This window comes from Marmota flaviventris, chromosome 17, assembly GCF_047511675.1.
Source record: "Marmota flaviventris isolate mMarFla1 chromosome 17, mMarFla1.hap1, whole genome shotgun sequence".
Classification (NCBI taxonomy): Eukaryota; Metazoa; Chordata; class Mammalia; order Rodentia; family Sciuridae; genus Marmota; species Marmota flaviventris.
The window spans coordinates 57,118,464-57,144,749 of record NC_092514.1 but is presented as its reverse complement, the minus strand read 5'-3'; the positions used below and the strand labels follow the sequence as shown (position 1 = coordinate 57,144,749).

At 55.7% G+C, this 26,286-nt stretch overlaps 3 protein-coding genes across 3 annotated transcripts in view; all 3 read right to left on the bottom strand.

The window, feature by feature from the left end:
- Window positions 1-2,949: 2,949 nt before the first annotated feature.
- On the bottom strand, window positions 2,950-5,025 carry Sppl2c (signal peptide peptidase like 2C). Its single transcript, XM_027921765.2, has one exon. The coding sequence runs from the start codon at window positions 5,023-5,025 to the stop codon at window positions 2,950-2,952; it is 2,076 nt and encodes a 691-aa protein (XP_027777566.2).
- An 8,476-nt stretch (window positions 5,026-13,501) lies between these two features.
- On the bottom strand, window positions 13,502-17,709 carry LOC114080190 (corticotropin-releasing factor receptor 1). The gene is made up of 8 exons (XM_027921776.3): window positions 17,680-17,709; window positions 17,345-17,498; window positions 16,986-17,046; window positions 14,940-15,012; window positions 14,583-14,668; window positions 14,303-14,438; window positions 14,105-14,146; window positions 13,502-13,642 (listed from the first exon to the last, which is right to left on the bottom strand). Exons 1-8 carry the CDS (start codon window positions 17,707-17,709, stop codon window positions 13,502-13,504), a joined length of 723 nt encoding a protein of 240 aa, XP_027777577.2.
- Window positions 17,710-18,527: 818 nt separating this feature from the next.
- Window positions 18,528-26,286, bottom strand: part of LOC139702508 (corticotropin-releasing factor receptor 1-like) — a 37,208-nt gene continuing 29,449 nt past the window's right edge. The window contains exons 5-6 of the mRNA XM_071603849.1: window positions 25,816-25,901; window positions 18,528-18,638 (exon numbers count right to left, since the gene is read on the bottom strand). Of these exons, the coding sequence (XP_071459950.1) occupies window positions 18,528-18,638; window positions 25,816-25,901 (197 nt within the window). The remainder of the gene's footprint in view (window positions 18,639-25,815; window positions 25,902-26,286) is intronic.

Sequence of the window (26,286 nt, the reverse complement as noted above, 5' to 3'; positions counted from 1 at the left end):
TCCCAGGGGCGTACAGAACATTGGCGGCAGTTTCAAAAAATAAAGTTTGTTCCTGCTTGAATGGCTCGTGATTTTGTGCCTAGCCAGATTGCGGCAGGGGCCTGCAGAGAACCTGACAGGATGTGTGTGCCAGGGCGGGAGCATGGCTGTTCCAGACCCTGCACTCGCACTTGGCCTCTCCTCCGCCTTCCCCAGGATCAACTGAGATAAGAAACTAAGCCCAGTCTCTGGAGGTGTTCAGCCTGGGGTGGGCACAGGAGTACCTCCAAATTGCAGATGCCTGGTACCCACGGCCCTGGGCCTGCCAGGACAGGACTGGGCTGGAGTCCAGGAGTTGTACGTCAGTGGGTGTCCCACAGATCCCTGCCATGCACCCATGCTGGGGGGCCTGTGTCTAAACACCCAGGCTGCAGGGTCCACAGAGCTCCTGCTCACCCCATCTGTGACTGGGCAGAACTGCTGCAGAATATTCTCATCAGAACAAAGGAAGGCCCCACCCTCAGCCCCCTCCCCACACACCTTTTCCAGAGTGAGCAGAGGGCTTGGGGGGAATCTAGATAATTTTGTCAGGCTCACACCTAGAAGGCAGCTGTAGCTGTTTTAGATTTGGTCCCTGGGAATCAGGCTCAAGAGAATTGTGGGCAGTGATATTGGGAAGACATTGAGGGAGGGAGGGGTGCAGAGGGGTGAGAGAGAAGCTGGCCCCAGTGTGGGTTAGCTGAGGTCCCAGGGAGCCCCTGGGGAGCTCTGGAGCTGGGCTGCCCTCATACGGGCATTAGCCTGTCTGGGACCAATGTTTACGTGACCAGGATAATTTCCCAGTGAGGAGCAGAGCTGGGACTATGGGTGCCCCCACACCTACTGCACCCTGGGTTCTTGTCCACCCGGATCAAGACTTGGGACTCCTGCTTCAACTCCACTGCCCAATACTGTGTATCTAGTCATGGGGAGGGGGCGCACGGCCCGCCCAGGCTCTTCCCTACCCTCCACATCAGGCCTCGGGATGGATGCGGAGTGGGGGTCTTCCTCCCAGACCCTCCTTGAGACTCCTGTCCTTGGAGGCTGGCCTTGGCTTGGTCCCAGGGAGCTCAGGCCGGCATCCTCAGAGCCACCTCAACTGTGAGTGCTGAGGAGCCAGCTCCTCCCTCTCACTCCGACTCTGAGGGTTGGGGGACAAGGGGCCTGGGCTCTGCCCAGCGCTTTCCCTTGAGCCTGGTGGGGGTGTAGCCTACCCTGGCAGGCTCGGTGACGCAGGTCAGCAGTGGGGAGGCTGCCTGGGCTGGGGGTGAGCCAGGGCCTGTGGCGGCCCCTCTGTCCAGGCCAGATGGCTGCTGGCTCCAGTGGGAGGGGCTGCCAACACCTCCGGTTGGTGTCCTGGCGCGGGGGGCCTTGCCCTGTTCTCATCCATCCCCCTGCACCCATGCCTCAGCTCCCGCACTCCCACCCCTGGGCCTACCCAGGCCCCCTGAGCCTCACCTCCACCCCGACCCAGGCCCTGCAGGACCCCTGTGAGGCAGGGTGGGCAGCAGGGCCCTCTCTCCTGGCATCCCCTTTCCTCCACAGTTCAGGCTGGACTGGCCCTTCCCCTGTTGGTTCATTCATTCCTTCAACAAATATAAACCAAGCACCTCGCATAGGCCAGGCCCCGTCCAGCCTGGAAACTACCAGACGATCAAGAGGGATGAGGTCCCCACCCTCACAGAGCTGAGCTCTCCTGGGGAAGATGAGAAAACCAAGAAGCAAGGTGTATGGTGGGTGACAGGACTGAGGCTGGGAGCCTTCAGAAAGGGTCACAAGGAAGGCCTCCCCGAGGAGGGGACACCTGAGCTGAGGCATGGACAAGATGAGGATGCACAGCCTCTGGGGACATGACCCCCATCCCCAGCACGGCCTGCTCAGGAAGCCGTCTGCCACCCTGAGTCTGTTTTCTCGGATCAAGCAACACCTACACACAACCTAGAGCCCGAAACTAGGATCCCTGGAGGCCATCTCATCCATGCCCCTGCCTCCAGGTGGACATGGTATTGTAAGTCTCATTTTGCAGATGAGACTACTTAGCCCCAAGGAGGCTTGTCCATTGCCCAGTCAGTGAGGCAGCATGGGAACCAGGGCCGTGGTCCCGTGGTCCCCCACCCCAGTCCCAACCCTTCCAACCTCTCCTGCCCCTGTTTTAAGATAACGCTCAGGTTGATATTTGTCTGTCCTGGACCTCCACCCTTTCTGGGCCCCTCACAAGGAGGTGCACACAACAAGGGCATACTCAGTGTCTCTGGATGGAGTGGGTGGCTGCATGCAGGAGTGTGCTGGGCTGGGTGCTGGTGTCCAGGATGACTTGATCAGAGACCTTCAGCAGAACAATGTGAGTCAGGCTTAAGGATGCTGAGGGGTTTTCTAGTGAGCCAGGGGTCTGGTTTGGGGTATTTCTGTCTGGGGTGGGAAGGATATCCCAACCAGGGAGCAGCATGTGCGGAGAGAGGGGGAGAGGACATGGACGGGTCAAGGAACAGCCATGGTCCCATTGGCTTGAGCAAGGGAGAATGGGCAGTGGGGCCAGGAGTGGCGGGGTCGGAATGTGGGCTGATTGGCAGGTTAAGGAGCTGAGGCTGACCTGCAGGTCTGGGCAGGCAGGGGGAGGGGAATGAGCTGCCCAGGGAGCCCTGGAAGCAAATCCTGATGTGCCAAGTGCACTTGTGCAAGTCATGTGTTCTCTCCAGGCCTCAGTTTCCCCTTGGCATGATTTGGGAGAGGCACCGACTCCCAAGGAACCGCCCACCCCCGGCCGTGCGCAGACTTGTCCCTCGACGGTTTCACGCTTTAGTCCTAACAACACACAGGCTCCTCGGGTGGATATGGAATTTCTCTAATGCCCCGATCTCTCTCTTGCCACGCGTGGCTTTGCTCTGCAATATTCTGCCGGCCCTTGTAGAGGCAAGGTCCCAGGGCCTCCAGTTACAGGGGAGCCTGTGTGGACAAGCTCTTCTTTACCTTCAAGCCCTTCCTCTTGTGGAGCCCTGTCCAGGGCAGGCTAGCGTCGTGGGCCTGGGTGTGGGCATGGCCCAGCTCCGAGGGTGGGGGTGGCGGCATGAGTGGGATCAGCATGGCCACCGGCATCACTGGCATCAATGGTATCAGCTCCTCTGAGGACCTGGGAGAGTTGGGGGGCAGCTCATCGGGATCCAGGTTGGCATCGCTCCAGCCCTCAGAACTGTCACTGTCGCCCTCTGGACTGATGGTTTCATCCTCAGAAATGGTGAACAGTTCAGCTGTGTCCTCCCCAGTGTTGACGTATATGTCTTCTGTGCTTTGGTTGTTGACCACCTCAAACTCGCCAGCGGGGTGGCCATCCGCTGTGCCCTCCTGCTTCTGCTTGGAGCCAGCCACCGGGGCAACACAGAGCCCTGCCCCAGGCTGGGCAGGCACCTTGGCTTTGTCCTGGCCCGTCCAGAAGAGGGTGAGCTCCTGACGGCAGGCAGCCACAGCCAGGCTGGTGATCAGGGTGATGGACACTAAGTAGAGGAGGGCCGGCTGGCCCATCTCCATGAGAACCATGGCAACAAAGGTGACCAGCAGGCCCACGGCGTAGGCCATGGTGCAGGCCACATAGTAGACCTGGTGAGAACAGACTTGCACATCAAAGCGGTGACAATAGGCAACCAGGAAGCCGGGGACCACAATGTCACCGAAGCCAAGGATGGAAAAGGGCTGGTCACATAGTGTCAAGGCCGAGAAGCTCAACCAGGGCACCTTGAGCACCATGGGCAGCCTCTCCTGGCTGGAAGAATCTGTTGGGCCTGCAGCGACCTCCACCATGATGCTCTCCCCAGTCTTGGTGAAGAGGGGTGTGACAAAGACAAAGAAGACATCGAAGGCCAGCAGGGCCAGCAGGAAGGAGGCACAGTTCTTGAGTGTGGGCAGCCGCACGCGCCGCAGGACGAAAAGGCAGTAGGTGATGCCCAGTATGTCCTGCAGGAGCCACGCCCAGCGGTCCTCATTGCGGTAACTGACCCAGAGGAGGGTCACCAAGGCACACAGGCCTGCCAGCAGCAGCAGGGACATCTGCAGATAGGCCCGACTGCCAGGCCACTGGTATTGCCACAGGGACAGGTGACGCACTAGGGGTGCCAGGCAGCTGTAGAGGCCGGTGCCGGCGCCCAGGCTGAAGATCCCAATCATGATGTAGACGAAGCAATCATAGAAGAAGTAGAGCAGCACCATGATAGAGCAGGACATGGTGACCACGGCGCCCGTCATGGCTGGTGTGAAGTCCACTGGCGAATCCTCATCCTTCTCATCCTCCTGACCTCCCTGAGACCCCTCGGCTATTGCTCCTTGTGGCTGATTGTGACCTCCAGGCCCCCCTCCTCCTCGGGCCCGGAGCTGCTGCAGCCGATCGGCCTCAGTCATGCCGGCCCAGTAGCCTCCTGCGGCCACGGTGCCCACAGCCAGGATGAAGATGACCACCATGTTGTAGTCCATGACGGGCTCCCGGGGCGCGTACATGGCCACGTGGATGACGGCATTGCCGCGAGCGTGGCTGAAGATGTCAAGCATGTCACTGTAGCGCAGCACGGCCACAGGGATGGTGAGGTCTGGCAGGGGCTTGCGGGGGTCCTGGGATGCTGGCGTGGTGTCTGAGCACTGTTGGTTGCTGACCTGGCTCACAATGAGCAGCCCGTGGGCGCCTCGGCCCTGAGCCAGCCAGCCCTTCTCGTAGAAGCTGCAGTTGCCCCTCATGACCATGGCGGTGGTGTGGCGGAGGGGCTGTGATCTGGGGGAGCTGGGCTGGGCCTGGTGGAAGGAATCCTCTCCTGGGCACCAGGCTGCCATGGTGCCGTCGTACAGGGGCAGGAGGGGGGCGTGGCTCAGGTCTCGGGGTAGGGTGACGTAGTCGGAGTTGAACAGGATACAGTAGTCCTTGCTCCAGTTCTCGGACACCACGTGGACCACACCGTACTCCCCCTGGGCCATGGTGCTGATAAGGAGGAGGAGTGAGCCTACCAGGAGGAGGAAACCCAGGCACGCCATCCTCCTCAGCCACCTACTGTGTTGTCCCCGGGTGGCAGCTGCCCACAGCCTAACTCCCCTGCCAGGCCTGGGTGTGGCTCTCTGTCACAGAGCAGCTTGGCCACCCATCCTGGAAACCAGGGCCACGCCTACCTAGTCATAAAGCTGCGTGATCCTTGGCCGAGGACACTGGCACAGGGCACAGGGTCCCTTCCAAGATTGTGTCCCCCAATACTGGCCTTGGTGAAGATGTCATCTGGGTCCCACTCTTTAGCCCTGAGACCTCAAGCTGTCCTTCAAAATCCGTCCCTCTTTCCACCAGGCACACATTCATGTGGTTAGAATGGCCACGCGACCAAGTTTCTGCCAGTAGAAACTGAACAGAAATGATGTGAGCCCTTGGAGACCTTGGATGAAAGACTGTGGAGCTCCTCGTCCCTTCTGTCTGTCCCTTTCTCACAAGTTGAAACAAGGACAGGCCAGTGATCTGGTTTTGACTATGACGAGGAGGACCATGTCCTAAGGAATGGAAAGAAAGTGAAGGGAGCTGGGTCCCTGGATGTCTGATGCTCACTGAGAATTCCCACCAGAAACATACATGTCTTCCATAATAAGCCATTGGCTTGTTAGGGCCTCTTTGTTATGGCAGCTTAACCTTACCCTAACCCACCTAATCACGAATGAGTAACAGTCAGGCTCAAAAAAACCTAAAATGCCCCAGCTAGGAAGGGTGTGGGTTCTTGCGCTGGTGAAGTCACTGGATTTTGCTCAAACATTTTCACTGGAAATGAAACATTTTCACTGGATTCTGTGCCACTGTTCCCGCTAGGTAGACTTCCAGTCAGGAAGAGGGAACTCAAATAATGGTGAGAGCTGGCTTTGAAGTCAGGAGTCCCAGATGCTGGCTCTGTTTCAGTTCTGGACCTTCCTTAACAAATGATCACAAACAAGATGGATAAAACAATGTTTGTTCTCCCACAGTTCTGGAGGCCAGAAGTCTGCTATGGACTTAATGTTGTGTCCTCTCAAAATTCACATGCTGAAGCTTAACCTGAAGGTGATGGCATTTGCAGTGGGGCCTTTAGGAGGTAGTTGGGTCAAGAGGAGGATGGAATTTGTGCCCTTGTAGAAGAGACATGAGGGAGATGATCTCTGTTGGGGCCCTTTGCAAACCAGGAGGAAGCCCTCACTGGGGACTGAATCAGCCGGCACCTTGATCTTGAGCTTTTTCTAGGTCTCTGGAACTATGAGAAATAAATGTTGTTTAAGCTTCCTATCCATGGGGTTTGTCTAAAACAAAGCCTGAAATCAACATGTCACATCAGCGGGGTGCTCCCTCTGAGTCTGGGTGGAATATCTCTTGTCTCTTCGTTGGTGGTGGCTGCAAGCCTCACTGCCTTCCTGGTAGCAATCTCTGCCTCTGTGCCACATGGCTTGCCCCCCCTCTGTCCCTGTGCCTCTTCTAATAAGAACTCTAGTGACAATGGCTTTAGGGCTCAGCTGAATGATCTCATCTTGACTTAATTACCTCTGCAAAGACCTGATTTCCAAATAAGTTCACGCTCGCAGGTATGGGGACTTCACCAGGTCTTTTTGGGAACACGATTCCACAGATGACACACATGCTAATTTAACCTCAAAAGAGCAAGTGGTGATCTTCCTCGTCCACAGTGTGTCCATCCTTTCCAATTCCGAGTCACTCTCTTTGGGAACTCTCATCATGGAAACGCCATCTCCAGCACCCAGCTCTAGATTTTGTTTGTTTCCACATTTTTTTTTCTGCTCTGGGCTCTGGGTTTCTGGATGTTCTGAAGTGGAGAGCAAGTTTAAAGGACCTTGCAAAGTAGTCTGCATGACTCATCTAGATTTTGATAGCCCTTTCCCCCTAATTATTTATATATTTGTCTTGCCAACACCTAATTTGACAGCTGCTTTTTGTGACTCGTTTATTTTGTGGCTTCCAAAGCATTCAGCTGAATTTTCATAATGAACATTTCTCCTCGTTTGTGTACTTCTGATTTATCCATTAACGTAACATTTAATTAGATTACAAGCAATAATTACAATGACAATTGAACTGTCAAAAACACATCAGAAAACCAACAGAGCTGAATGACGTGCCACCAGCTGGTGTGGAGAGTGGGCAGGACCCAGCTGCTGGCTGCCCCTTCAAGAGAGTTCTTACTGTTGGTCAGGAGATGATTGGGAGAGGGGTCAGCTTGGATAGGTCTCATCGTAGCCTAAGGCAGTGTCCCTATGGAGCACACCTGTCTGAATTGGGGCACCTAAATGCTTTCTGGTCGGGAAGCCCCTTGCTGAGAGCTGTGAACCTAAAACCATTTCTGGCCCCCAGCTATGATGAGCAGGATAGGCCCTCACTCAGGGCCCTGCTCCCAAGCAGGGACTTTCGGTCTTTTAAAAATCAAGGACCAACACACCCACTGGGATAGAAATTATAAACAAAAACAAAAACAAAAAAACCCAGACAGTAACAAGTGAGAGTATGGAGAAACAAGAACCCTCATGCACCGCTGGTGAAAATTCAAAATGGCGCAGACACTGGGGAAAACAACTTGGTGGTTAAGCAGAGAATCATCACATGACCTAGCAATTCCACTCCCCGGTGTGCATCCAAAAGAATTGAAAACAGGCGTCCAAACAAAAATTCATACATGCTCATAGCAATACTGTGCAGGACGACTTGAAATACATCGAAAGATCCCAAGTGTCCACCATCCGTTGAATAGATAAAGTATGGTCCAGCCACACAGTGGGAAGTCCTCAGCTGTGAAAAGGAGAAGTGGGTAGATACATGCTATAATGTGGGTGAACTTTGAAAATATCATGGTAAGGGGCTGGGGTTGTGGCTCAGTGGTAGAGCACTCGCCTAGCACATGGGGAGTGCTGGGTTCGATCCTCAGCACCACATAAAAGTAAAATAAAGGTATTGTGTCCAACAACAACTAAAAACCAAAATATATGTATATATTTTTAAAATTTTTTTTAGTCGTTGAACTTTTTATTTATTTATTTATTTATATGTGGTGCTGAGAATCGAACCCAGTGCCTCACACATGCTAGACAAGTGCTCTACCACTGAACTACGACCCCAGCCCCAAAACAAAATATTTTCTTAAAATATTATGGTAAGTGAAAAAGGCCAGACAAAAGGACAAATACCAAATGCTTGACTCCACTTATCTGGAATATAAGAGCAAATCTATAGAGATCAGATTCATGGGGGCCAGGGCCTGGGGGAGGAGGATTGGGGAGTGACTGCTAATGGGGTTTCCATTTGGGGAAACAAATGCACAACATTGTGAGTATATTTTTACTGTTATATAACAACTGAACAGATTTATGGGGTGCAAATGGATTTAATGCCACTGGATTTTACACTTTAACATAGCTAAAATAGTAAGTTTTACAACTTGTGCTTTATCACACCCAAAACAACAAAAACAAGAACCGGCTCATCCCCTGGGCTGGCCCAGTCCTCAGGACAGGTCTCATTGTGGTTCCTCAGAATCCTATCAGGCCGGCATGTGTCCCCAAGCTTGGGGGTTCAGCAAACTTGGGAACCAGCCTGGCACCTTGTCACATACTTGTAATCCTAGACTCTCAGGAGGCTAAAGCAGGAGGATGGCAAGTTTGAGGCCAGCCTGGGCAATTTAGTGAGGCCCTGTCTCAAAATAAAATAAACTAGGATGGGGATGTAGCTCAGTGGTAGAGTAGCTCTGGGTCCAATCCACAGTACAAAAGAGAGAGGGAGAGAGAAAGAGAAAGGAAGGATGGATGGAAGGAATGAGGGAAGGGAAGGAGAAAGAGAGGGGAAAAAAGGAAAGAAAGGAAGAGAGAAAGGAAACATGGGTACCCTCGACAGAGCTTGCTCCTGCCCTTCCTCCTTGATCTACCCTTAGGCTCCTGGTGCCCCAGGCTCAAAGGATTCTCAGAAGGCTCCTTCCCTCCATGTCTCTTCCTGGGACCCAGCTTGCTGAAGGCGGTCCCTGCCTCAGTCACTGCTTCCCCAGAACCCCCACCCACCTACCCCAGCCCAGCCCATCAGCCCTGGGCTCGCCCTTCGGGGTGGCCACTTTGTGCCCTGATCATTACATTCACACGAGTGGCTGGTGCCCTTTGGGGCTGTGGTCCACTCTCCTGCTGTAATCCTGCTGTAAGACTTTGCAGACTCCTGATCCTGACCTTGATGACAGCCCCTGCACTGGCTGCTTTGCTCTCTCCCCTGTCCCCACCTCGGCCAGGACCTGAGCTCTCAGGGGGCTGCCTAGGGCAGACCAGTGGCAAAGTCTCTGCCTTCCATTTGGACCTAGGCAGCGTCTGGAACATTTATCTTCACCCACTCAGGGGCAGTAGGTATCCGCTCAGGCAGGCAGGGAAAGCACCCTGCTGCTTGGCCTCTCTTCTGCCCCGACCTGCTGGCCCAGGCATGAGCTGGAGGTGGTGCAGACCTGGGAAGGGACTGGCTTGCCATCTGCTCTCTCCCCCACCCCAGCAATGAAGGGGAGAGAAGCAGGAGCTCGGGCCTACCTACTATGATGCCCACCCTAGGTGGGTGCCCCAGCTAGTTTTCACCAGCCTCCTTGGGTCCCTAAGAGCCCCCATCCCTGTCCTCACCTGCCTTGGCCCAGTGCACAATGAAGCAGGGTGGCAGGGTTTTGTCCAGAACGACTTGGAGGGACAGAAGGGGCTGGGTGGCAGTCTGGAGTTTCATCCAAATGATGAACTCATTGGTGCTTCTGTCACCAAGAGCTTTGAGAAATGGACAGGGCCCAGGCCTCTCTTGACCCTGAGCCTGTCTGGCGGTATCTGCAGGGGTTGCTGGGCTAGAGGGAAAGGCAGGAGGCCATGTTGAGAGGTGGAGCTGGGATGACCTGGGGACACTGGGGGCACTTGAAGCCTGTGCTGTATAGGCTCCAGATCCTATGGCCAACTCATCTCTGAATGCTGTTTGTCTACAGATTGGAAAACAGAAAAATGTCCCTGGGGAAGGTACTGGAGGAGGCAGTGGGTCAGAGAGGGTAACCTTGCAAAGTGTCCTGTACCACTGTGCAGGCAGTGTGAAGCCACCTTGGGTTTTCATCCAGACATGCCACTGCTGGGTGCCCTGGGCAGGACTCTTGACCTCTCTGGGCTTCACTTTTCCCACCTGTTAAATGGGGGATAATAGCATCTGCTTTGCAGGGCAATAGGAAGAATAGATGAGATTCATGTGTGTGACCTGATGCTCCAAAACACAATGCTGCTCAGGATTGCTGGGGATGAGCTGTATAGAGCACCTGCTCTGTTTGGGCCCACTGGGCAGATGAGTTGGGAGCTGGGGCTGGATGAGATGACCATGAGACACCTCTGAGCTGGAGGCCAGCGGCTCCCTCACAGGGTTAGATGGCCTGGGGTGCAGAGAGGGCTGCCATGGCTTCTGGGGGCCGGGGCTACATGGTTTGAAGCTCAGCATCATTTTAGAGAGTGGAGGGGTGGGAGGTGGGAGGAGGAGAGGAAGAGATGCCAGAGACTCAGAGCCGGGATTGTTCCCGCCAGCTGGCCTCAGCTGCTGGACACTGGCTGGGCCAGCCGTGGCGGGTCACATCTTCATGTGGGACGTGTTTCAGATCAATCCAAAACCCTGTGGCCTCCTCAGCCCTCTGGCCCCAGACCTGCCTCGTCAGTCCTGGCCTCCCAGCCCAAGGCCCCCAGGACTCCAGTCACCTGAGGGCCAGAAGGAGCCCTGGACTTGGAGCCAGAAGGCTTCCATCTCAGGGGGTCACTAGGCCTCAATTTCTTCAGCTGCAAAATGGGCTGGTTCCTACCTCCCTGGCTAGTTGAAGACTAGGCAAGACACGCTATGAAGGATTTTGTGGATTGCAAAACCAGTCTACCAATGGCCCTGATTAACCTCCCTCCCTAATACTTGATTTCTCCAGATCTGGCCTGCTCCTCAGTCCTGGCCCCAGGGCAGCCAGCACAGGGACCTAGAAGGGACAATGAAGACCTCAGGGAGGGGTTTGTGCTGTCTGTCAGGGAGGGAGAGCTGAACTGGAAGAATAGTGTGTCCGTTCTATGACTATGAGCAGGGTCTCAAGGAGAAATGGGCTCAGGTGTGGGTACATTCAGGGCGCATCGACCCCTGGGTGTGGTGTGGAGAAAAATTCTTCAGGGCGTAAGGGAGGGGCCTGAACTCAGGACTTGGGGAGACCCCAGTGACCTCCATCCTGCTGCTGCTGTGAGGGGTGCTACACCCTGCTCACTCCCATGGGGCCTTCCCCAGCCCACGAGCCAAACCTTGGAGCAGAGTGGCCTGGTCTGGGCCTGCATTAACCCTGAAGCCCGGAACACACCTGCTGCAGATGGGTGAAGCTCTGGGCTTCTGGCCCTGGCATGGGGGCTGCAGATCTTTGGGGCTCAGACGTTTCCCACTGTGCCCTAAAGCAGCCCCCCCCCCCCATACAGTCTCTGGATGGGAGGGCCCAGGCTCCTCTGGACCAGCCCTGCCTGCTGGGCTTTTCTGCCCATGGCCAGGCCCCATGGCCTTCCAAGGTCAGGGGCTCTGAGAGGTGTCCCCAGCATCCATTCTGGATGGCTGCTCCCCTCTCCCCTCCCACAGGGTCCAACACTGAGAGAAGCCCATAGAAGGTTCCTCGACAGCTGGGGCAACCAGGGGCCCAAGCAGGAAGGGGCTAGTCTGTGCAGCCCTCTCAGGCTCCCATCCTTGGGAGGTTCCCCCATCCCGCCCACATCCGGGGAAAGCTCTGCCTCCTCACTGCCGCACTGTGTGAAAGGCAAGTTGAGAACCCCATCTCCACGGCTCAGCTGTGGCTGTTGACACTCACTAGTCAGCCTGGTCCCTCCTGTCAGCCAGCAGGGCTACTCCCTGCAGGGCACCCCACCTCACACCCTAAATTGCTCTGGGAGCCATTGGCCCATCCCTGTCCTGGGACTCCTGAGTCTCCCTGTCCCTATCTCTCTACTTAAGGGCACAGAGCTTGGGGAACTGGCAGAACAGGGCACCCCATATGTCCTTCAAGGACACCCTAGCAATTCCCACAGGGCCTCCCCACCCGCTGCAGGAGCGGCCGACTCCGGGCACCACAGTTAAATTAGTCTGACGCCCCAGCTTCCTACCTCCGCTGCCTGCTCCCCAGCTCTGCTCCTCCCTGGGGCTGGACCCTCTCCTGTAGGGTCCCGTGGCCATGCCTTTGTTCCACCTGTCCCCTGCCATTGCAAAGTTTCCCAACCTTACTGATCATGTCCTTTCCCTCCCTGATTCACCTCTTTACTAAGAGCAGGCCAGATCCATCTCCTTCCAAGTCCCCACCCCTGCCCTTCCAGCAGCCCTGAGCGATGATCAGGGTTTCCCGGCATCTGCGTCTCTCAGGCACCCTCTCTCCCCTGTCCCTGGCAGAGTCCAGGCTTTCACAGATGCTGGTTGAAAAGATAAATATTATTATTTACACTAGCCACCCCCGCAGCGGGCACCTCTGCCTCCCCACTGCAGAGCCCTGCCCTAGCTGCCCAGTCCCCTAGACACGGGGGTCCAGTGTGGGGGTGCGCCAGTCCACACTCTGGAGGCAGGTAAGCCATTTGTCCTGCTCTAGAGCACTCAGGCAGAGAGGGGCCCTTCTCCCTTTGCTCAGTGGGTGACCCTGCCCCAGAGGCAGTCCTGAAGCCAGCAGCTGCAGGCCCCAAGGGCTCTCTCCCTCCTCAAAAGGAGACTGGCCTTGACTGGGGCACACCCTGGTTCTTGTTCACAGGCCACTCCACCCCCCCTGCCCCCATCTTCTCACAGATGGGAGACTCCCAGGGGCAGCAAGTGGCAGGAGTCAGGACAAGGGCACTGTCAGTGGGGAAGAGAGGGGAAGCCGGAGAGTCCCACAGGTAGTAAGTGTCCAAGGGTGCAAGCAGCAAGGCAGGGCATTTTTGGTGGCAGCGCCACAGTGCCGATGACATTCTGGTGGCTTGGGTTTGGTTTCTAGTGATGTGGCCCAATATCTGATGATGTGATCCAATTTCTAATGATACACCCAGGGCTCCAGACCAAACGACATGACCTTGGTTCTCAGTGGTAGGCTCATGCTTGGAGGCATGATGGTGAATAGATGTGTCATGAGAGTTTCCCAGGATGCCCTGGGCAGTGAATGCCTCCCCAGTTTGCTGAGGACCCCAGCTCTCCAGTGGGCTGGCCATTTTGTGTTCTGAGACAAGATAGCTCTTGGGAGCCCCATGTGCTGCTGAGGGCTTTCCTGCTTCCCATTTCCGTTCCAGTGTCGTTCTTCAGGGAGAACTGGGCCCAGCCCAGCCCAGTCCTATAGGCCGCTGTCCACTCAGAAGCCTAGAACAACTGCTGGGTGGAGGGGCCCTCCCGGGCTCTCAGGGGCCACAGCTCCAGGTGGGGAGGGAGTGGGAAAGTGCCGGTAGCCTCCACAGACAGGGGCCATCATCCTCCCAGCCACAGATGTCAGGGGGCCGCTCCATGGCCTGCAGCTCAGACAGCCGTGGACTGCTTGATGCTGTGGAAGCTGACGCGGGTCGGGGAGGTAGGGATGGACATGGCGCGGGCCACACGGGCACGGATGGAGTGCTTGTCCTGCCACCGGTGCCACCTCTTCCGGATGGCAGAGCGGACCTGTGGGAACAGAGCAGAGCATGATGTCTGGTCTGACTGGGGGCTCAGGATCCCCTCACACAAGCACAGGTGGAAACATTCATGTCGCTAACGTTCTCACGGCCATGTTTGTTGGGACACTTCTCTCAAGTTAGGAAAGAACACCTTTTCTTAACTGGCATCAAGGTGCCACCTGGCCTTTGCCATGCAAAATCCCTCCCCTCAGCCCTGTGACACCCCTCCCCCCGCCCACTGTACTCCCCCCCCAAACCCTGCCCCAGGGCTTCCTGGCCCAGCTTTCTGCCCCCCAATGCCAATGCCTAAGGACAGGGTGCCTTGGACACACAGGGCATGGCAGGCCCTCGGGGGCTCTGAGCAGCATCCTACTGGGACCTGGGAGCAGGAAGCCAGCCCTGGGGCAGGAGGAAGCAGAGTCCCCGTGGACCTCAGCATCCTGAGCCCAGCTCTGACTCGGGTTCTCACCTCGCTGTTGAGGAAACAGTAGAACACAGACACGAAGAAGCCCTGGGGGGACAGGGGGACGTCAGAGGCCTGGGCAGGGGTAGGGGGCCCACCCAGACTCCAGGCTGCCCCCAGCTCTGCCCCTCCTCCCAGGAGAATCCCCACCGGAGCAGGTGCCGCTGAGGGCCCTCCAGCGCTGGGGCGAGGGGGGGCCCGTACCTGGAAGGATTCCAGGAAGGAGTTGAAGTAGATGAAGACGACCCGAGAGACCTCGTCCTCCCCGGGGTTGACAAAGAAGAGCATGTAGGTGATCCCCAGGAGGGGCAGCAGCACCAGAGTAGCCTTCACAGCCTTCCTGGGGTAGGGGGTGGGGACCCAGAGTCACAGCCTGTCCAGGAGGGAGCTGGGCCTCTGGCTGGGGTGGGAGGTGGCAGGTCTCAGGAGAGACCTGCTCAGAGGCTGGCACTCTGAAGCCCCTGGGTGGGGAGGGGACTGGTACCTGTACTGAATGGTCTCAGATGTGGTGGATGCCCGGAGTTTGGTCATGAGGATGCGGACGATGTTGAAAAGGAAGATGAAGTTGATCTGCAAGTTGAGCACACGGATGGAGACGGGGGGCATGGATGTGTGCAGGATGTCGTGGTGGGTGGAGGGGACAGCTTAGGTCCCCAGCCTTCTCAATTCTGGCCTCATTGTCCCCTACTGCTCTCCTTCCCCCTCATTAACACCCACATAGTCCTGGCCTGGGCTCCTCTGAGTGGTCCCCATCTCTGGGCAGAGGGTCCTCTCTGTCCATAGCAGGTACTGACTGCCCCTTCCCACTGTGCCCTGTCCAGCCCCCCGCCAAGGTTCTTACCAACAGGACCAAGATCATGGGGCCCTGGTAGATGTAGTCGGTGTACACCCCAGGCTTTTTGCCAAACCAGCACCTAGAAGGTCACAGAGGAAGGGGGGGTGGCGTCATCTGGATCCACTTCAGTGGCACAGGGAAGGGTAGTGCTTGGCCAGGGCAGGACTGGGGCTGGCAGTCAGGATGTGGGTGCCCCAATTCCAATCCTGACAGAAGATCAAGCCAGTTGACTGCAGTGCCTCAGTTATCCCACCTGCAGTGTGGACAGCAGCCTCTGTTTGAGATGGAAAGTGATAGCAGACCCTGGCAGGGAGGGACGGTGGAGAAGACCACTGAATGCCCAGGAACAGGCCGGGGCCCAACAGAGCACTGCTTCCTCTGTTCCTCCTTGTGGTCCCCTGGTGGTGGCTGTGGCTGAGCATGGTGCTATTGAAATAGGCACTGACAGTTAGAATCTGTCTGATTTTTTTTTTTTTTTAAAACTTCAATTCCTCAGGGGCACTTAATAAATAACCAACATCCCCAGCCATCTTTATTTCCTGAGACAGGGTCTCTCTAAGTTGCTTAGGGCCTGGCTAAATTGCTGAGGCTGGCTTTGAAGTGCGATCCTTCTTCTTCCTCAGCCTCCAGAGTTGCTGGGATTGCAGGCGTGTGCCATTGTGCCAGGCTCTATCTGAATTATTTAAATTGCAACATGAATGACCTTAATGGGGACAATTTCACAGGAACTACCTGTTTGCAAGAGACAAAACTGCTTTGCATTTTCCTGAGTTGCCCTCCAGCAAGTTCCAGGGAGTGGGTGGGACAAACTGGAAGCCCTATGTCCTTGTGGGCAGAGACCCACAGTGGCTAGACTTCATCTTGCTCCCATAAAACAGAAATTGAGATCTTATGTGAAACCTGTTGATTTTTAAAGGTGGCTACAAAATCAAGTTTTTGAACAGCACCACGCAAGCCAAACCCAGCTGTCGGAGGGCCAGGTCTTCTGGTTTGCTAGTTCTTTCTGATGTCTCCAACTCCCATTCTTTCTGTTGCAGTGTCTATATTTGGCCAGCAGGTGGAGCTTCAGAGCCACTGAGACCCACTTTCTTCCCCATTCCAAGTCTCCTTATCCTTTTCCCAGCAAGGGAGGGTGTGCTGGCTTCCTCTGTGGCCGAGGGCAGCAGGAGGCACCTGGAGCCTGGTCAGATGGTCAGTGGATCCTGAAAATGCTTTGTTGGCAACAATTTTGTCTTCTTCCCCTCACCAGTTTGATCCACCCGCCTTTTCTGCCTCTTTCTCCATCTTAGCTGCCCATTGGAACCACTGAGCAGTTAAAAAAAACCCTGGTGCCCAGGTCACAACTCAGACCAACGACATCCTTCTCTCTGTGGTCAGCCCAGGAATCAGCGCTTTTTAGAGTTTCCAGGTGATTCTCCATGAGACACAGCTGTCTAGTTTTCTCCATGCAACAACGGAAGTCTAGTTCAGGGGTGACTGGGAACAAGAGTCTCCAAAGCTTCAGAGCTGCAAAGAGCCTCTGAGGCCATCTGGACCAATCTCCAATAAATCCATGGAATCTTTGTTAAAACAAGTGTTAATCAAAACATTAACATAGCATACACTAACACGCTAGGCTCTATTTCTACATGCTTACTATGTATCACACATGCTAGTCCTACCAGGACCCTTTGAGGTAGGCACTGTTAGTGGGATGCCCATTTTGCAGATGAGGAAACTGAGGCACAGAGCAGTAATTATTCCAAGGTCATATACCTATGTTTACTGGTGGAGCCAACATTCAGAACCTGGGAAGCTTGGCTCTAGAGACGTTCTTGTTAAAGCGCAAGAGGAATGAAGGAGCCCAGAGGCTGCTGCTTCTCCAGCCACCTCTGACAGAGCACTTGGAGGGACACTTGGATTGAATCCAGCCCCCAACTCTCTGCTTTTATAGATGCAGAAGCCAGGGTCTGGCAGGGAGGCAGAATGACCCAGGGTCCTCGGGGAGGGTCTGATGGAGCTAGGCTGGGAGCCTGGACCTCAGGGCTTGGGGAGGGGAGGCAGGTGACTTACTTCTCATTGTCGTAGTAGAGCTTTCCAATGGCCCAGGCCACAATGATGGGGAAAGGCACACCTGAGGAAGAGACAGGCAGTCACAGAGCCCTTCAGGGGAACCTGGGGAGGGGGGATGCTGGGTCTGGAGGACCCCAGTGCAGCCCAGGGCCTAGAGTGGGGTGGGGTTACCAGGGGTTGAGCATGAGCTCACACACCTTCATGATGGTCCTGTTGTCCCCCCCCCCCAGGAGGGTGCACACCCCACCATCCAACCTGGCCTCCAGCTCCCAGGCCCCGGCCGCTGGCCTGACTCCAGGTGAGGAGCGGGCAGCAGGGCTTGCAGCATCCGGCCTGGGGCGGGGGGCCGCCCCGCTCACCCCAGCCAATGCAGATGAACATCCACTTGCGCAGCCGGTCGGTGGAGTAGGTGAGCACAATGGCCGTGTGCAGGTAGCAGCCCTCGCCAAACATCCAGAAGAAGTTGGTCACGTGGAAATAGTTGTACGCAGCTGTCACCAACCTGCACCAGCCCTGACCGCCCCCCCCCCCAAAGACAGGTGAGGATGAGTGGGGTGGGGGCAGTGACAACACCCCACCCGGACCTGGGGTCTCCTCAGGATCCCACTCCTGTTCTGTGGGCACGAGGCCTGGCCTGGGCCCCTCCTCTGATCCTGGGCTTGTCCCCATGCTGGCTCCCCCTGCCAGGACACACCACATTGCTCTGGTGGACCTCGGGGCTCATGGTGAGCTGGACCACGAACCACGTGGCGTTGCGCAGGATGAAGGCCGAGATGAGATTCCAGTGGATGATGTTTCTCAGGCACCGGATACTCCTGGGACAGCAGGGGCAGGCAGATGACCAGAATGACAAGAGGAGAGAGAGAATGAGGGACAGGCCGCCAGCCTCATGGCAGTCCAGATGTGTGGCTGGGGAAACTGAGGCTCAGAGAGAGTGGGCTGGCTGGCTGTCACAGAGAGAGGAGGCAGCAAGCTTCTTTCCATGCCCTGTGGGGCCCTTCCTGACTGTGACCACCCAAACGTGAGCTCCTGGGCAGGGCAGGGCATGCTCTGTGGACCGGGCTCACTGTGGGTGCCCCTTTCCCTGGCAGGTGCCCCTCCACTCCAGCCCTTTCAGGATTGAGAGTACAGGGTCAGCAAATACGACAGGCCTCCGAGGGAAGCCCCCGCTGCTCCCCACCTGCCCCCACTCCACGGCCGTGGCTCATTTGAAACTAAAGAGGGGAGGTCACTCCTGGCACCCCACCTCCAGGGCTCCACCTGCCCAGTCTCCAGAAATGGGTACAGACCCGCCAAGGTGTGGGCGACACAGGGAAGCCTGGGCTTTGTCCCTCCTCACTGCCCCCTTCAGTAGTTTCTGTAGAGGGACAGGCCACCAGGACAGGCTCTTCCTGAAGCTCCAAGACCCCCATGTATGCCACCCTCTTCCCACTGAAGGCAGAGGCAATGCCCCCTTCCCAGAAGCCCAGGGCTGCCCTGCATCCTACTTCCCCTGCCCTGCTCGAGGACCCAGGGACAGCAGCAGGCAGTGCCAGGGTCTTCTCACCTGAGTCGCAAAAAGAGGAAAAAGGCCACCAGGAGGGCCACCAGGGAGATGCAGTGGCCCAGGTAGTTGATGATGACGGCGACGTGGTAGTGCACTTTGCTCTTCTTCTGAAGCAGAAGAGAGGGGCGGAGGTGAGGCTCCTGCATAGCCATGCCCCTGCACCCGCTGGACAAAGCGCTCAGGGCAGCGGGGACAGAGTGGGCAGAAATGCTGGGGTGCCCCCTCCCCAGGCCCTCCTGGGTGTTGAGCACTGCTCTGGAGCAGCACTGTCCAGCTGAAGCCAGTCTTCCCTGAATCCCAGGCTCTGCCTACTGCTTTGTGCTGTTGGGAAAATCTGGGTTAAATGGCATCTCTACATAACACCCCGGGAATGCCGCCCACAGTGAGCTCCAAGCTCACACCTGTCCACGCTGCCATCTTGTCCTAACACCTGGTGGCCCTGGTGGGTGCAGAGACCTCAGCTCTCCAAGACCTCTTTCCTCCACCCATTTTTGTATTGTGTCACCATCTTCCTGGTCACTCCTAAGTCTCTCTGTAGCTGCGGCCAGCTCTTATTTGCCAGGAGAGGGGTGAGAGCACTGTGGATCAGAATCGTTAGCAACCAAGGAAACCTGTCTAGGTTCCTTGGCTCCCTTCCTAGGGCCTTCCCTCTCCCTGGCCCAGGGCTTCTCAAAGTGAACGGGATCTCTCAAATTCCCTAATTTTATTTTTTAATTAATTTAACATACAGAAGGAAACTACTGCCCCCATCCTTCCAGTAATCTTAAGCTCCAAGAACAGGAAGTCTTAGCAGTCACAGAGGGGTTTCATGTCTGTTATGTTCTCAGACCCTCAAGGTGACCCCAAGGGAAGGGTCAGAGGGGCACCTGTAACTTCTTTTATAGAAAGAGCCCCAGAAGTACGTGGGCTCCCTCCAGGTCGCCCCACTCCAACCTCCAAACTGCCTCATACCTGCGCATGCAGATCAAGGGGCTAAGACTATGAACAGGTTCCCGCCCTACAACGAGGGACTGGCTGGTGCCCAGGGCTCACTCTCTGCCCTGCTGAGGGCACAGCCCCCACTCACCCTTTTCTGGGTCCCAGGAATGTAGGGCCTAGAAACCCAGAGCCTGGCACACAGCTGGGCTCCACGATTATGAGGAAGGAACAGGGGAGACGGAAGCAGGCGGCTTGGAGAGAGGGTCCCTGCTGGCATCCCCCTCCTTTACCCTTTGCTGGTCTGGGGTGGGGCTAGGGGATTAAGACGCACAGGAACTGGCCATATGCAAACCCGAGAAAGGACAGGCTGGCAGAGGCCCTGCTCACCCTTTCAGAGCACCGCAGAGCTCCTGGCTCTTCACGGACTTTCCTGTCAGAAGTACAGGATCCACGGATGTCAGAGCTGCTCCAAGGCAGCAGCCCCACCCATTCTCCAGATGAAGAAACCGAGGCCCAAACACACACAAGAAGGGACACCTAGCAGGCATCCCGGAGGGGCCATGCCCTCCCGCCCACGCTTCCCCTCCCTCAGCACCCCTTCCAAAGAGACATCCTCCCATGGAGCTCACGGGGCCAGGAAGGAACTTGTTTTTAGGGTAGAGGTTTTCAAGGACATGCCACGAAATCACATTAGCAACTCCAGCCTCAAAAGGGCTGGGACCCATGGACGTGTACGTGGAGGCAGGGCAGGAGAGACAGAGGGACAAGGTGGGGACAAAGAGGGGGCCTGAGCCACCACTGCAGATGCAGAGGTCTCTAAGCGCCTCTGGCAGATGCCACAACCCTGAGGCTCCAGAATACACACACACACATCAGAGCCTGTCTACAGCTGGAACTTAATTTCCTTTTATTAAAATTTCCACAAATCCATGCTGAGAAGCCCCTGGGTAATGACAACATCTGCAGAGCCACAAACAGCAGGACATCCTGGCTTCACTCACAAGGCCCAGGTGGGACAAGTGAGCAGAGTCACAGGGAGCCCATCTGTTAGGGGCCCTGCCTCTGCCCATCAGGGCAGGCCTAGATTGTTTGGTTTGGGGTAGGGAGGAGTCATTTATTAAGCACCTACTGGATGCTGAGCACTGAGCCAGGCACCTCTCCAATGTCATTGCTTTTCTTTCTCACAACTGGGCTCAGAGACTGGTCACTGCATCCTTGTTTTCCCATCGAAGAGACTGGATGACCGGCCCAAGCTACTCAGCCAGCAATTTAAACCTGACTTTGTGCACTTCTTGGGGGACAAGCAGGGATGGACAACCGAGGTGCTGTCTGGGGAGCTCTCCTTCATGCTGGGCCCAGAATCCTCTGAGGGCTTTTGCAGCGGGCGCGGGAGCTCCCGAGTGTTCTTCAAGCGGGCTGAAAAGTGATAACAGGGACCATTCCAGGGGGACAGAGGTTCCATGTGACTTCCTGAGATGTGTCTGGCTGAGTTCAAGCCACCTCTGGCCTGATACAAGTGAGAAACAGCTGGAGAAGATGGCTAGAGGGACAGCAGTGTCACTAAGAGAGGGCCAGAGATACTCGACAGAGGACCACTGTTGAGATATGGATGTGTCCCACAAAGTTCATGGGTTGGGAACTTGAGCCCCAGGGCAGAGGGGTTTGAGGTGGGACCTATCAGAGGTGTCAGGAGCTGAGGGCATCACCCTCGTGAATGGGTTGCTGCTGTCATCGTGGGAATGGGTGCTTCCTACAAGGGGCGAGTGTGGGCCCCACCTGCTTCCTCTACCCTCTTTGCCCTCCCATCAGGAGATGATGCAGCTAGAAGGCCTTTAAAGGTGCCAGTCCCCCATCTGGATCTCCCAGCTTCCAGAACCATGACATTTCTGTTCATTATACACTACCCAGTCTCGGGTATGTGTCTCAGGAGCACAAAACAGACTAAGACAGTCGCAAACACTCTGAAAGACCAATCTTTCCAGTTGACACACGGACAGAACAGCCAGAGACACCTAGAAACTTCCACCACCAACAAGAAATTTGGCCAGCACGGTCCTGAGCTGACTGCTCCTTGAGAGACACTCAACAACACCCTGAGAGATGGCTAGTGACCCTCCCCCAAGAAAAAGCCAGTGATACCCTGAGAGGTGGCCAATGACACCTGAGGAGAATAACCAGCAACATCCCAAGGGACAGCCAATGACCCTCCAAGAGATGACCAGGGACACCCAGACACAGTGACTGCTTCAGGGACAGCCACCAAGAACTGCAGAAGCAGCTGGATGTCCAAAGGACATGGGAAAAGCCAACCACAGGGGGCTGACCAGCACTCTGTCGCATCCAGTTTGCATACCTAAGAATAGCAGGTTCCCTGAGGCAGGTGACACAGAGGGGCACTGGGCAGAGACCACTGTGCTATGCCCTCCATGACCAGAATCTCACAAGCAATTACTGCTTGTTTGATTTTGAGCAGAGTCTCCAAGACACTATCGAGTCCAAAATGGTGGTGGTGTCAGACCGGTCCCTATGCCTGACCGGATGGCAGCAAGGAGGATTCCACGCTCCCTCCACTCACCCTGGCCTCATCTCTTCATCTCTGCCCACCCACATTGTCTCTTCCTCTCCACCTGGGCTTCCTGCACTGCTCCCCTGATCTTGCTAGCAGATTCCCAATCCGTGGCTCTGCAAAGCATGGTCCCTGAACCAGCGACATCAGCATCCAGGAGCTTGCAGAAGTCTTGAGAAGAGTGGAGTTTGAGCCTCGCTCCAGATGGTCAGAATTGGAATCTTCATTTTAGCAAGAAGCCCACGTGGTTCCTAAGCACCATGTTTCAGAAACCCTTGTCCTGGCCCAGATCCCCAGATCCCCAGAGTAAGTACCTTTACTGTCCTCAAGTCCTGTCCTTCCAGGATGTGCACGAGGGTCAGATTCCATGTGCTCAGCAGAGCATAAGGGAGGGCACTGAGTGCATTCAAGGGTGCAGGAGAGAGTTGGGGACAGGGGGGAAGGACACAGTAGAGGTCACAGTTGTGTGTAGGGGGGACTGATACTGGGAACTGGTGCAGAGTGGTGCTGGGGACTTGCTGCCGACCCCTGGCTGGGCCACACATGAATCAGGCTTTCCAATCAGGGACCTGTCCCATGGTGGTCCTGGCTGTGGGCGCCTGGACTCTGGGTGTCCCATTTCACAGACTTGCTCCACCCCAGGGCGCTGGTACTTCATTAGGGCTTAGCCCAGCCTGCCACTCACCCAATTGGAAACTTTCTCTTTGCAGCTCCAAGAGGGAGGGGCTAAGCCTCTTGGGAGGAGAAGGAGCCTATCAACATCTGGAGGGGCTCAGAAGGGATGGTGTTTTCACTAATTAATTGATTCCAGAGTAGCTAAGCAAGCAGGCCAGTTCCACCAAGACAGAGAAAGGGTGTCCCTGCTACTCACGGTTTTCTCATCCCTTCCTGTGTACACCACCACCTCCTCTGATCTCCCCGGTGGTGAGAGGCAGAGAGGTAGCAGGTGAGTGGGTACCCTCCATAGGCCAAGACAGCACCCTCCTAATCTCCAGGGGACAGCCACTGAATTATTCTCAGCCCTTGTAGGGGACTAAGGTGAAGCCACTTGCTCAAGATCACACACAATGACCTGTAATTCCAGCTGAGACAAGAGGATCCCAAGTTTGAGGCCGGCCTCAGCTCCTTAGTGAGACCTCACCTCGAATTAAAAAAAAAAAAAAAAAAAAAAGGGGGCTGGGGATATAGCTTAGAGGTAAAGTGCCTCTGGGTTAAATCTCCAGTATAAAAAATAAAAATAAAAAAATAAAAGATCACACGCAGCATTGGAAGCAGATTCCAAACCCCAAATTGTCTGCCCCCAAAGGCCATGCTGTTCCCACTATATTGCCAAAGTGGGGGTGCTCATGAGAAATGATGCTCTCCTCCTTTCTGGCCTAACCTGCTGGTGGAGAGAGGGAGAGTCCTAGGTCCCAGGCAGAGGTGGGGCCTCCAGGACATGGAGAAGGGAGGACTGAGGCAACCAACCTCCTGCCCTGGAGTCTCTGAAGAGAGCTGGGGGGAAACGGGCTGCTGAGTGTCCTCCATCAGCCAACTAGAAGGAAGGGTCTTAAGTTAGAGCAGGAGAGACGGGGAACCCTGAAGACCTCACCCTGACAATCAGGAGGCTCAGATGCGGGGGTGCGGTAGGAGAACAACTCTGGTTACTGCAGCTTTGACAATGTCCAAGAAAGGCACAACTGTCTGCCCCTCTGTCCGATGGTGGGACAGCTGGAGATGTCTGGGGCAGCTGGAGACTTCTGCCATGGCAGATCCAGCAGGGCTCTCAGACCTCAGGTGGGTGCGATGAAGATCTGTCCTGCAAGACAGATGCTATCCCAGCTGCACCTCCCCCACGGCCACCCTCACTGGGCAGGAACAATGGTCTCAAGAGCCACCACAGCACGGATCTGCTTTTCTGAGCCCAAGCCCCGTTCCTTCTGTCTCATCTCCTCTACTGTGTGCCAGGGAGCGTTTTCCATCCCTCTGAGTGGTTCTTGGCCACCCCACCACCCACCCAAGGCCATCTCCTCTGGTCAACTTTCCTAATCTGGACCCCATACCCCTCCTCCAGTCCAGGAGGGTGCTCCTTCCCCAGCCCCAGGACCACCCAGGTCGGCTGACAGTCAGGATGTTCTGTGCTCAGGTGTGACAGTAGGGATGCTGGGCCAAGCCAGCCCAGCCCAGGTCTGACCTGTGAAATCTGAGATGGCAGGAAACCCCTCATTCTGCACCCCAAGGAACTCCGCCGCCCTGCCAGAGCAGTACTGTGAAAGAGCTGGTCATTATTTAGGCTAAGCAGTGACCTGCCTTTGCAACTTCTGGAAGGAGATTGCTGAGCAGCTCAAGGAACCGGGAGGGGCTTACGAGAGTGCTCAGGGCTGGGGGCGGGGGGGAAGATGTCCTCTCCACAACCACCTTGCTTCATTCAGGTACCTGGACTCCGAAGCCCCGGGTTCCAGGCTCTGGCTACGTGACCTTGTGCAAGCCTCTCCACTTCCCTGACCTCAGTCTCCCCTTCTGTGAAGTGAAGGTGTTGGACCAGATCCAGGTTTCCCACTTTGGCCCCATCAGCAGGCTCCCCTGGGGGCACTTGTTAAAAATACCAATTCCCAGATCCTCCTGGGCACCTTGAGCTACTGGGTGCTGGGCGTAGCTCTGCGGCTAACAAGTGCTCTTGTGTGATTTCTTACCACCAGGAAGGGCTGGGAAACTCAGGATGGGATGGAAGGTCTCCAGGGTCCTTTCCAACTCAGATCTTGAAGGCAATGAAATCCTCAAGACTGCCTAGACCAGCCTCTTCCTCGCTCCAGGAGCCAGGGGCCCTGGTGGCTTGGGATGGCTTCCCTTCTGCCATTTGCTTTCTGCTCACTTTGCTTTTCAGTTACATTTTCTATTTCTTCCAGCCCATGACCCCCGTCTCCCTCAGCACTTGTGGATAAAGGGAGTAGAGACAGAGGGACAGGGCGGAGGGGGACGGAGGTAGCAGAAACACTGGATGGAGACGTTCGTGCCTCTGCCAAATGTCACCGGAAGAGAGAATTCATGGCAGTACTGTTTGTAAGGACCAAAGACTGAGAATAAAGGTCGGTTCAGTAAGTTATGGCATAGATGGACCATGGGGCATGTGCAAATGTAAAAAGAATGAAAATGCTCTTTTGTAATGACATGGAAGGGTCTCCAGGATAGATGGCTACATGAAAAAAGCAAGGTGTCAAGGAACATGTATGATATGTGACATTTGGGTAAAACCAAAAAAGTACACGCACACGTAATTCCTTGTACGTGCAGAACAACACTCAAGAAAGTGGCAAATCGGCTGTCTCTGGGGAGGGAATCCACTGGCTGGGGACAGAGGTGGGAGGGAGACTTTTCACTGTATTCCCATCTGTACTTTTTGAATTTTGTATTATGTGTAAGCAATATCTACTCAAAACACTTAAATTTTTAAAAGGATCTCCGGGGCTTTTTAAAATGGCACCACTACCCCTACTTCCATATCTGGTTCTGACAGTCCTCATGGACCTTGGTGTTGCTCAGGTGTGTGGGGTAGAAATGGGTGCGAACCCCACAACCATGTCTGTAGTCTGAACTAACTACACCCCCAGCAGGCAGCCTCCAGTGGGCACGGAGGTGGGGGGGAAGGAACCAGGACCCTACTTGTCCCTGTATAGCTTGCCTAGCAGCTGCCGGTCATGTTCCCTGGGGCAGGGCCTTGACATCACCTCTGCCCCCCAGGCCCCAGCTGGCCACTTCGCATCCAGCTCACGCTGGGGTTCCTGGCCGACCCCTTGGGTGGCAGCCTGCCCAGCTCAGCTCACCTCCTCACTGAGGATCTCCTGGCACTCAGAGTAATTCACACGTGCCGCCCAGCTGCCATTGGCCAGGCACTCCCGGTAGCCACTGTCTGGAAAAAGAAGAGAGCTGTGATAGCTTGGCATCTGTCTGTCTGTCTGTTCATCCATTCATCTGGGCCAGCACTGGGCCTCTGGATGGAAGCCTTTCTTATCATCCCATTTCCTGCCCATCCACTCATCTCCCACAGGGCTACAGCAGCCACTGCCTCTGGGTGACACGGCTCTGCCCCTAAGCTGACGTGAACTTGCCACAGAACTGGCCTGTGAACAAGCATGGCTACCCCTTGGGTGCCTCCCTCTAGGCTCTGATAAGGTGGCAGATTTCATGGCGGGTGCTCTTCTGAGATGCTCCCATTTGGGTTCACAGCAGAAAAGGAGGATGAGGTCCCTGAGTCAGTGCTCACACAGCTGGGCAGGATCTGGGGGAAGGTATGT